The sequence below is a fragment of the Solanum lycopersicum genome, chromosome 2, assembly GCF_036512215.1.
Source record: "Solanum lycopersicum chromosome 2, SLM_r2.1".
NCBI lineage: Eukaryota > Viridiplantae > Streptophyta > Magnoliopsida > Solanales > Solanaceae > Solanum > Solanum lycopersicum.
Window position 1 is genome coordinate 69,030,383 of NC_090801.1, and position 11,781 is coordinate 69,042,163.

Below are 11,781 nucleotides of genomic sequence, written 5' to 3' on the forward strand. Positions count from 1 at the left end.
AAACTATGAAAAAGTATAAGAGATATTTTAAAATTATATCAAAATAAATATTTTTACGTATAAAATAAAATTTTTAAAATTATATATATAATGTCGAGTTGGTTTGGTCTCGGGTTGACTTTTTTTAGTTGAAACCAAATAAACCAAATATAGTCAGTTTTTTTTTTCAACACCAAATCAAGCCAAACCAAATCACTAGTCGAATTTTTTTTTTTCGATTTGGCTCGATTTGCAATTTGGTTCGATTTTATTCACCCACAGTTATGGTTAGTAAATAGGTTATTTTTATGCGCCCAAATCTCGGAATTTTATTTTAAATCATATGAGGTCAAGATTCCTTTCTTACAAGTAATTTGAAGAAAAAATAGTGGGAAACAGTAAAATGGGTTAAAAAATTAATTTCATGGAGGTTATGTTAATATTACTCTAAACTATCGGTATAAAAAATAATTATAGACCAAATCTGATAAATTTTAAATATTTAAAAAATTAAAACTAGTAAATTTACAGTTAAGTGAGTAAAGTGATAAGTATATGGTTAAGAGATCAAATTTAATAACATCTTAAATAACTAAAGAACTACATCTGATAAATATATAATTATAAACCTATTTTTAGTTCTGCTTCTTTAAGAAGTACAGAAATTGCCCGCGAGGCTTTTGGGCTGGGTCTTTTTAACAATTATAATGGAGATGATCAATAGCATTTTATAAGTCAGGAACATAATATTTCACGAGAAAATTAAAAGAACATATAGGTTTTCGTCTGATATTATTTGTCATAATTTTTATTTTAGAGTCAATTTGACTAATATTTTGAAGATGTATTTTTTTATTATATTAATATGCAAAAAATTATAATTTATAGACTTTTCATATAGTTTTATAATATCTAATTTTTTTTTGTTTAAAATATCAAATTAATATGATCTAATTTAACTTTAAAAATTAATCAAATTAACTTTTGAAAAGCACGACATAACAAATAATACCGAACAGAGCGAGTATAAAATTAAAGAACTATTTCCAAGTTGAAATATTAATAAATTGGAATGACATATACCTACCTTTATTCTTCTACGATAATTAAATATATATATATATATACATGTGTTTTTCAACCGTCTCCAACCCAACAGATCTAGGATATCAGATCATTGATTTACTTATCAAAGAATTGTAATATATATGAGATCAAAAATGAAATTTGGGATGCAACTACAAAGAAATTGCAGCAAAAAAATATCTCAAAAATGTGAAAATTATTGTATTGTTGATCAATGAAGTATCTAATATATAAATGGGACGCTAAAAAGTAGGTTAAATATATTTGACTTGCTCTTAACTACGAAGAGACGACACACTTTTGGTGAGCTCATTGAGTGGTTTGTCCGTGGCTCGAATCAAATTGTACATGAACGCTCCGGCTAGGGTTCCAACGATTGGACCAACAATATATACCCACAGACCTTTGTAAGTATGTCTCACTATTGCTGGACCAATACTTCTGGCGGGATTCATTGATGCTCCTGAAATTGGCCTGCATTTTTAAATTTGATTAGGTTTTTGAGGTTAATTTGATATTTTTTTTTAATTAAGTTAAATAATTAGCATACCCTACTACAAAAACGTTCAAGGTTATGGTCATTCCCACAGCTATCCCAGCTATATGTCCAATCTGCAAAAATAACACAAAATATAAATAAATTAACCGTGATGTAAGTATTAACGACTGATTTAACGCGTAATCTATATCATTACCGCTCGTTCATCTGTACCAACGCCAGAAATGACGAACATGAGAAGGAAAGAAATGACGATTTCAGCAGCAAGTGATTGGACATTAGACCCAACTGGAACAGTACCAAAATAAGCTTCTGGAGTTACATCAAACATTAGAGACAGAGTTCCACTAGCCAGAATCGAGCCCATTAGTTGAGCTACTATGTAGAAAGGTACCTGTAATACGTTCAGTTATATATTTACCAATATATAAATAAATAATATTGTCGATGGATAAAATAAAATTTAAAGTTACATACTTCTTTCCAAGGAAAGCGACCGAAGACGCTGAAAGTAATAGTGACAGCGGGGTTAAAATGTGCTCCTGATATATGTCCAACCGTGTAAACCATGACCATAACAATAAGTCCCCACGTCACAGAAATCCCTGGAAACGTAATGGTCCCACCATAAAGCTTGTTCACTACAACTGAACCACACCCCGCAAATATAACAAAATACGTCCCAATCACCTCCGCAATTAACTGTAAAAATTAGCTCATCAAAATCCAACTCATTCATTAAATAAATCTACGATTAATTAGACATACAACACTGTGTGTACTATAAGTACCTTTTGACCGAGGACAACCACCGCAGGCGATGAACAAAATCCAACTTTGTTATTGGAGGCTGATTGGACATTACCTTCTTCCATATTCTGAGTGATTTGATCTTCTTTATTTGACACCATTTTTTTTTCTTCGATTTAATCAAAAATTGTTGAAAGTAAGATACTACTTATTATATACTTACAAGATGATACAGGATAAGATTAGAGACTTAGTTAAGTTGGTAATGTTTATGGTAATTGATAAGAGTGTTGTAGGGTAGACTTTATATTAATAAAAAAAATTGTAGTTAGATATAATAGGGGATTGGAGTTATACTATAGATTAATATTGAAACTCCAATCCAACACTATTTATCTATGTATCAAAGAGTCCTCCTCCACTCAAGTTGCTTCTCTTTTGCAAAACCTTAATCTAAAAGGATAGAAAGAGTAAAAAGATATACTGTATTTGTTACGGTTTATTAGGATCATATTATGTGAACAAAGTTTGAATCAGTATTTATCTCATTTTCCGTTAATATCTCAATTAGTTCATGATTTCATTTACTTTTTCTTATTCACATAATAATAAGGAAGTAAATAGTAAAAGATTATTTACTAATTAATGGGGATGATTTGTATATACTTTTATCACTTAATTAATTATATGCAATATACGTTGTTAACTTATTTAATTGCTTATTGATGGTAATTTAATATAATTTGATTCAGTCTCCTTTATGGGAGAATTGAGCGTTTAAGGTGCCTTAAATAAAGGTTGAAAAAAACTAGAAAGATATATACCTTCATGTGGCTAATCGCAATCCACAAGTGAATCCCTCGCCTTTTTTAGTTTTTAAATTTTATATTACGATAAAGACATAATACCATTACTCAATTCTGAATAGAAATTTAGTTTTTTTTTATAGAATTTTTGATGAAATTCCATTAAAAGATAGTCATCGTAATTTTTAGTTAATTTTGTTTTGTAAACCAAAAACCTATTCAGAAAGAAAGTTATGCAATTAATTTGAATAAAACTTTTCTTAGATTTTGTAGAAATGTAAAATTTTAGTGTAAATTATTTTCTAACAAATAATAAGAGAGTCTGGAGTCTAAAGGGTGAAAAAAATTAATAAAAATTTCAAAAGGGTATATGAAAATTGGTTTTAACCAAAAAGGTAATATCGCTTAGGATGTAACGATTTAGAAAAAAAGTATGATTTTTCAACAAAATCGCTGCCTTGACAAGGATTTTGTAGATGATCTTTTTTTAATTATTTTTGAATAAATTGCAGCGAATTTACTTTAATAATTTTTTAAATGTTTTTTAGCGATTTACTTTCAAAAAATTTTTTTGAAGCGATTCACCTATTTTTTTTTTAAAAAAAAAGTAAACCGCTACTTTTGGCAGCGATTTTTTAAATTTTTTAAAGTAAATTGCTGCGTTGACAGCAATTTATGCAATTTACTTTAATCTTTTTATTAATTTTTGAAGTAAAAGCAACGATTTTTTTAAAATTTTAATTTTTAACTTTAATTTATTTTTTTAAAATTTGTTAAATAAAAAAAAATCAATAAAGTCTCTCCGGAGACAATTTATAATACACAATAATTTTAGTAAAATCGTTCAAAAGGAAGCGATTTTTACGACACAATTTTTAAAAAAATTAAATTAAATCGCTGCTATTTACTTAAAAAAATTTTAAAAAATAAATTGGTAAATCGGCAGCGGTTTAAAAAAAAAAAAGGGCAGCGATTTACTTCAAAAATTATATATAAAAAAATTAGATTGGTAAATCGCTAAATTTTTTTAAAAAAAATTAAAGTAAAATCGCTGTCTTTCCCTGATTTATTCAAAAATATTTTTAAAAAAAAATCATTTACAAAATCGCTGCAATAGCAGCTATTTGTCTTGACTCTTGGTAAACAAAATCGCTACATCTTAACATAGTAAGTGAATTAAATTGGTTGAATTACTTTTCAAAGCTACAATTATTTTTAAATTATTAAAATAAAGTTTAAGGAATTTTCTATGGAACTAATCTAAGAGACTTTCTTAATGAATATAAATGTGTACTTAATGAAATAGGGGAAGTGATGTTAACATCCACTCTGGACGATAATTTTCGAGGCTCTCAACGGCTCAATGTTTGCTGGACTCTTCCCAAATTGTTTGCTTGTATGATTCTGATTATTTTTTATGAAAGAAGCGGCAAAAAAACAATTGTTTTTTCTAATGTACACGAGTGTGTGAGCAATTTTGTTTGTTAATTGGATTTTGAGTAAGGGCGTAAATTATTTAGATTAAATTGAAAAATCAAATTAAATTAAATTAAATTTTAATTTGAATTGATTTTTTGAATTTATAATTTAATTTATTTTATTTTTTGATTTGGTTTCGGTTTTAGAAAAATAAAAAAAAAACGAATACACACCCAATGAAGCACACATATTTGTCATCTCTCTCTCATTATTTGACACGTTTCAAGTCACTCGTAACATATTATGTCTTGTTATGAAACTTGCAAACAGACAAATGCTAGCAAATTAAAAAAAACAATGAAATTTAACCCCTAAAATTTCATAAAAATTGCAGGAAAGCTATGTTTAAAAAAAAAAAACACAAACTTTTGGACTGTGGTTCCATCAAAGTCCCAACTAACTACCTCATTCCCCACTAAACAAAGTAGGTAGCAAAGTTAGTGTTTGGTAGAATTTAGTTGTCTAATACTCATCTAATAATACTTGTTAGTAAAGAAGTAACACCTGTAAAATGTTTATAAACTCCAAATAGATATTGACACAGAGCCAAACAAGCTTCATTTATAATATACTTTTTATAAACTGTCACCATCTAATTAAAGCTAATACAGGAGGTTGAAACCAAGAAAGCAATAAAATTTTGAATAACAAGCACAAACTACAAACAATTTGATCATCAATATGTAAGATTGGATGTGACAGAGCCCTGTTGCTTAGATATACATGCTCAATATAGTTATCTGAAATAGACTTAACAAGAATCACATCAAAGTCTAAAAATCTGAAGAACATCTAAAATAAACGTTATATAGAAAAGTAAATTTCCTGTACAGAATTGTGGTTTCAAGCATATCGCTCTAACACATAATTACAATCACGAAAACCAAGGTTCAAGAAGGAAACTTCGACTAGCTGTATAAACTGCGTGGCAAGTTCCTAAACTATACTTCTAAGACCTTATATAATTTTCCGAATTATTGACCACTAAACAGTCACCTGGCACCTATCTAAGAGCCCGGACTGCCAATTTATCAGTATCTATCCAGCTTTTCCAACAACAGAGAACCAATCTCACACAAACCCCTGTTTCAAGAGGAAAAGGGATACAGGAACAAAGGAAAAAATCTATCATTTCGAAGTAATTTTGGAGACACAACTAGGAACAGACAGATCGGCTGGAGTGCATACCAGCGCCCTTTGTTGTAAATGTCTCAAACTTTGTTCCATGCTAACTTGTACCATCTCAGCGAGCATCTCCTTTGCTTTTCCTGATTGCTCTTCACAATCTATCTGAGATATGAGACTGGATACAATGTTCTCTAATGTGTCAGGCTCAAGCTCAGACCTCGGGTAAGGAGTGTCTCTCAGCAACCTCAAAAGTGTTTGTGCTTTAGTCCGAGACTTGGCTGTTCCTTGAACAGTCAGCTCAAGGAGCCCAGGAATCACGCCTTCTCTGAGAATTGGTTCTCGGTATTTAGTGCGGTCACTCTGACACATTGTCAGAAGAGCTCCTACAGCATGTTCTCGGCTTTGAGCAGATCCACTTTCAAGCACTTCCACCACCGCAAGTACTCCCCCATCTTCAGATATCAATGAACTCCTACCCTCTTCATAACACATCAAAGATTCTATAAGAGCAGTGCATCTTTCAGTAGTTTTTGAAGACTTTTTACAGGATTTAAGCAGAGAAACAGTAGAAGGAATTGGTTGTGCCCGCAGAATCGATAGTAGATTGTCTTGATAAGTTGACAGGTTGGAAAGAGCCATCACGGCATCCGCCTTGGCTTGTGAACTACCGTGCCTTATGATTTCCACTAGCAGAGAGAAAACACCAGAAGCACTAATTATGGGTTTAGTGGCAGGAGAAGCAGATAATGTGAGCAAAGCAGCAGTAGCATGATCCTGGAGAATTGCATTCTCTGATTGAAGAAAGTCAACGATGGGTTCCAGAGCACCAGCATCTATGATACTTATCTTGTTTCTGTAGGTGAAAAATGAAATGAAATAGTCAAACAACTAAAAGTTTGAAGCTCCAAAGATAAATACTGGCACACTACAATACTTCCTGAAGTTGGCAAATTCACATTCTGATATTTTGTCAGCTTAGATCACAGAGATGGTAACTATACTTTCCTATCTGATGAAAAACAAGCAGTCCAGCAGTAACATAAAGGAAGACATCTGGCTTTAGGTTTATATGGTTTTTTTCCAACTGATTTCCTCTTTCTAATTAAAATGGTACTCTACTATAATGGATTAGAGTAGCCAAATTATGAAAAACAGTAATCAGACTTTAGCTTCGATGTATAAAAGTCTTTAATAACTAGGACGGTCTATGGATTCTGTTACACAAGTCTACTCATAAGGAATTAATGGAAGCTAGAAGGACTGCACAGATGGAATTGGAGATACAGAGCGGGAAGCAATGTAAAGGGGGAAAGGACTTGAAATTTTATCTTGACACTCAAAAAAGAAAGAATCTTAAACATGGTCACGACTAAGAATTGAAATGTCAAAACAGGGTATACTCCCCCGCAAGAATTGGAACAATGAACAATACGAGTAAGAGCGATAAACAATACAAAGCAATCTCCGAAATCTAACACAGTTTATAGCATACCAAAGTACCAAGTCTAATACTACAAGGGTCATTCCCCATACAGGATTATGGGAAGAGTAATCCCTTTGAGTGATCTGCAAAACTATATCGATCAATGCATTATTGCTATTAAAATATCAACAACCCTCGTATAATAGAATATTTTAATTAAGAGTAGAATTTCTTTATCAGAGAAAGAATCCAATCCATGTGATGGCTTCACAAACAAGATTTTTTTTAAAAAAAGAAATCAGCATGTGGATAAAGAACAGCCCCACCTGCAAATTTAAGTAATCTTATACTTAAAGCATCCCGTTGTGGAGGAATCGATCGAAAAGCATTTTGAGTAAATATGCCTCTAAACTTTAATAAATCTTCAAATAGAGGTAACAACAGTAGTATAATCAAATGTTACAGTCACTCTGTTCAGGCAATTTATATCCGATGTTTCAAGAATCGGATCCAGAAATATCAACAAGTTCAGTTTGATCCTCATTCCAAAACAAAAAGAAAACAAAAGGGGAATCTCAATGAAGCCCCACAAGAAAACTAGCACTTAAAAGAAGATAAATTTTCAATGTTAATCACTGAAAGTGGAATTTCTTTAAATACAATAAAGGTCAATTCTAAGGTCACACATGAAATAAAAAAAAAATAGGACCATCTCTTACTTTTCCCAGCAACCAAACAGAGAAGGGAAAAAGAACACAGTAAACTTAACGAAAAAGGCAAAACACAAGAAAAGTATCACTGATTCCAAAGAGAAGGATGTACAAGTAGAAAACAAAAAACAAGAAAATGACGGAAAACTGAAAAATCAAAACTCGCACGAAAACTCACAAACCCAAAATTGCAAATCAGAATTAAGCCCAACAAATGAACAAAATAAAACATACCCTTCGTCTTTTACAGCGAGATTAAGGAGTGCAAGAAGAGCGGCTTCATTAGATTCAAAAGATTCCGAACGAAGCATATCAACGAGAGGTTTAACGGCGTTAGAAAAATGACGTCGGTAACGTTGAGAAGTCTTAGTTAAACGGCGGATCTCCTTCGCCGCTTGTACTTTCAAAGTGGGGTCATCAGATTGAATAAGAAAAAGTGTTTGTTGGACTGCGGAGGACGACGTCGTCGTTCGCCGAATATCTCCGTCGGAAAAGTTGTCGGCACTGACCGGACTGTTCAAGTAGACAGAATTCTCGCCCTCCGAGTCCATAATTTTTTGGGAGTGAATTATTGGGAGCAATACAGAGTTATTGTATTAATGGAGAAGAGAAAAAATAAATATCTGAGGGTGAGCTTATTCAAAGCTCAGAGGAAGAGAGCATACACAAAATGGTTTAAAGGATAGAGACAATTTAGTTAATGTAATATAGATGTATGGTAATTGCAGTGAACTTTTTTTTATTTTTTTTATATATAGAGAAAGAAAAAAGAAAAAAAAGAAACGTAAGGTTGAGATTTTAAAGAAAGTAAAGGGAGTGCCGTGGCGTTAAGCAACAGTTATAAGAATTAGGTAAATTATATGAAATAACTGTTTTTAATTATACGAGTACACGCAGATATATGTCATGTATTTATTGATTTAATAAAAATATATAAATAATTTATATTTTTTTTATAAATAAGTATTAAATATCTGATAAAAAATATATAAAAAAAGTCACACTTGCAGGTGGGGCTGAGTGTTTTTTTCCAACTGCTTTTTGGTAGTTGTTTGGTCTTTGGGATTCCTTTTACCATGTTCGGTTATTAGGAGTGAGCTTTTGACAACTTCTGGATAATATTGGACTGATTTATATTATTTAAAAATTTAAAATAATATTTTAATATAATAAAAAAGAAATAATTAGATACGCAGGAAAAAAAATACTTATACGGCTCCATTTTTTTTCTTTCTTTGCAATAATTTGGGCAGAGAAATTTTATTGTTACCGTTCATTTTTGCATCACATATGACAGAAATAAAAATTGTCCACGCCCATTTTAAAATTAAAATATACTGTATATGTTTGAATTTGAACTTTTATTTATCAATTTCTTACTCTTGTCATATTATTTACGTGCCTGCTTTCTTAATGAAAAAGATTAAAACAAAGGGTTTCTTCCATCGTTTCTTTTGAAAATATTTATGAAATTTTTTATAATGAATTGAAAAAAATTACATATAGTCTCATCGTGTTTCATGATAATTTTTGTTAAATGATTTGGATGGACTATTTGACATTTTTAAGTTCAAACTTTAGGATCATATATACTTTTACCATATCTTTTTTTAAGCATATTACTTGAACATATATATATATATATAAATCCTAATTTATTTTATCACAACCGACAAAAATTAGACGCAGTAGTCATATAGAAATGATTTTCACTTTTTCAAAAATACATTAGTTTAGACACTTTATTAGTCCTATATAGAAATGATTATCATTTGTTCTAATTGCTTATGCACCACATAAATTCTTTGATAGATTTCATTTAAATCGTTATAAAGCACAAAATAAATAAATAGAAATAGATAATTGTGAAATTTATAGCGCATCATAATAATAAGTTCAAAATATATTCTTTTCATTCATTTGATCATTATGCTTCTTAAATGTAATTGATTCTTAAAAAGTTAAAATATGCTTACTTAATTGTTAATTTTCAATTTTACCTTTAGTAACTAGAAATTAGTACAATAGAAAAGAAAGTAATACTTGATAATTGAGATTTTAAAAAAAACAAGTATGGATAATTAGTAATTTTTTAGTTAATACTTTTTCAAGAAGTGTACAAGAAAAAACATGAATATTATAATAGATGAGATATAATATTATTATTTTTAATTGATCGATATACAAATAACTTTTTTGATAATTAGTATTTGTTTAGCTAATACTTTTTTAAGAAGCCCGTAAGAAAAATATAATTATTATGATAGATGAGCTACAATATAATTATTTTTAATTGATCGATGAGTAATTTTTTTTTTATAATTAAAGCCGAATTGATTTTATTGGCCGCCGGCAATTGCCGACGTCGGGGGCTAAGAGAGGTGGGGGACCATAATAGCTACTAATATATAGACTCGTGTGTCAAAAATTAAGATACCATTTCATAATCAAAAAATCTTTTAGTCGATTTAAGTTTTCATAGTATATTATATTGTGGTATGAAAAGATTTTTTTATGCCAGTTATTATTTAAATAAATAGAAAGGTGATTTCATAATTAAAAAATATTTATTTTATGTATAATTAAACTAATATTTATAACGAATGTTTTATAAAATATAATAAAGACCCCAATGGATCGTTAATAATTACTATTCAATTTGGTGTGCATTGTTTGATTAAAACGTTATTGGCAGCCGTTTGACTAAATTAGGCTCCTAATGCTAACTTTTCTTTGCCTATCCATTCAACAGTTTTAGATTCCCTTTAGTTAGTCATTACATTTTCTCCACAATATGAATTTTCAATTTATTTGGTCCACTAAAGTTATGAGTACTTTTCAATTTTCTTATACAATCTAACTATTTTAATATTCAATAAAAGAGGATTAATATTTATTTTTCATTAGCGATTTAGATTATCTTCCCTATATATTTTACGCTATTTTTCAATTAGCAATAACTTTTTTCATAAAAAAGAAACAATATTTAATACAAATCTCAGTTTTTTTAAAAAAAACAATGAATATAGTTATCTGAATTTACGCGTAAAACGAGACAAAATGAATTTACCGCCTTAAAAATCTTTACGGCCAAGCAGACATAATTTAGTTTTGCTACATTAGTGGGCAACAAAAAAAATATATTAAGCTTATAAAATCAACGCACAATTGTTCTTGAAGTATTATTTTTGTAAACGACGTGTAGAACTTTAATTAAACTATACTCCACTTATTTGCATGGCCCAAAATGATTTAGTATGAATTTTAGGACGATTAAGGATTAGTAGGTCCTTTAATTTGACTTTTTTTTTTAATCAGCCATTTAACGTGGTTCAAGAGATTGAATTCATATTATTAATAGTATGAGTAGATCCTCTGTCATGATTATTCAGGGGTGTGTAATAAGGTAGAGCTAATCGAAATTATTTTTTTGATGTAGTAATTAACTGATTATGTATTTAATATATATTTTAAAATAGACATAGTATATATATTAGATCCTAAACCTGATTTCAAATTTTAACTTTGACCTTCAACTTTCATAATGCACAAACAAACACTTTAACTATCCAATTTTTAAATAAATAAACACATGAGTCCTACATGGCACAATACATGTAAGATACTACGCAGGACAAAAACTGACATCTAGGATGATATATCTATTTGTTCAACTTTATATAAGTTTAAGTGTTTACTTGTTCAAATTCAAATTTAAAGGACATAAATGTGATCTGAAGCCAAGTTAAAATGCATATTTATGTATATGCCTTTAAAATATAATATGATATTCGGTATGTTAAAAAAATATCAAATATCATGTTAAAGTGTATTATTATATATAGTAGTTATCTTTGGGGTTAGAAAAGGAAGTGTATAATTCAAACTTTTTGTGTGCGTATAATTTAAGAAAAGTTGTTT

The 11,781-nt window shown here is 29.6% G+C and overlaps 2 protein-coding genes across 3 annotated transcripts; both read right to left on the bottom strand.

The window, feature by feature from the left end:
• Window positions 1-1,244: 1,244 nt before the first annotated feature.
• On the bottom strand, window positions 1,245-2,769 carry LOC101258210 (probable aquaporin NIP-type). Its single transcript, XM_004231946.5, has 5 exons — window positions 2,356-2,769; window positions 2,042-2,266; window positions 1,761-1,958; window positions 1,616-1,677; window positions 1,245-1,539 (listed from the first exon to the last, which is right to left on the bottom strand). Exons 1-5 carry the CDS (start codon window positions 2,473-2,475, stop codon window positions 1,341-1,343), a joined length of 804 nt encoding a protein of 267 aa, XP_004231994.1. The 5' UTR covers window positions 2,476-2,769; the 3' UTR covers window positions 1,245-1,340.
• A 2,612-nt stretch (window positions 2,770-5,381) lies between these two features.
• Window positions 5,382-8,592, bottom strand: LOC101257420 (U-box domain-containing protein 4). Of its 2 annotated transcripts, XM_004231944.5 has the most exons (3): window positions 8,095-8,592; window positions 5,788-6,580; window positions 5,382-5,682 (listed from the first exon to the last, which is right to left on the bottom strand). In XM_004231944.5, the coding sequence occupies exons 1-3, from the start codon at window positions 8,409-8,411 to the stop codon at window positions 5,671-5,673; spliced, it is 1,122 nt and encodes a 373-aa protein (XP_004231992.1). In that variant the 5' UTR covers window positions 8,412-8,592; the 3' UTR covers window positions 5,382-5,670. The 2 variants fall into 2 exon arrangements, with proteins under 2 accessions (XP_004231992.1, XP_004231991.1); XM_004231943.5 differs by having other exon boundaries at window positions 5,382-6,580; window positions 8,095-8,591.
• Between the last annotated feature and the right edge of the window lie 3,189 nt (window positions 8,593-11,781).

Excerpts from the sequence above, each read along its gene's own strand:
- LOC101257420 (XM_004231943.5), bottom strand. The coding sequence starts at position 8,411 with ATGGACTCGGAGGGCGAGAATTCTGTCTACTTGAACAGTCCGGTCAGT. Across the intron at positions 6,581-8,094 it reads CTCGCTGTAAAAGACGAAGG|AAACAAGATAAGTATCATAG; the intron begins GTATGTTTTATT and ends TTTCACCTACAG.
- LOC101258210 (XM_004231946.5), bottom strand. The coding sequence starts at position 2,475 with ATGGTGTCAAATAAAGAAGATCAAATCACTCAGAATATGGAAGAAGGT. Across the intron at positions 2,267-2,355 it reads TGGTTGTCCTCGGTCAAAAG|TTAATTGCGGAGGTGATTGG; the intron begins GTACTTATAGTA and ends TAATTTTTACAG. Across the intron at positions 1,959-2,041 it reads GTCGCTTTCCTTGGAAAGAA|GTACCTTTCTACATAGTAGC; the intron begins GTATGTAACTTT and ends AACGTATTACAG.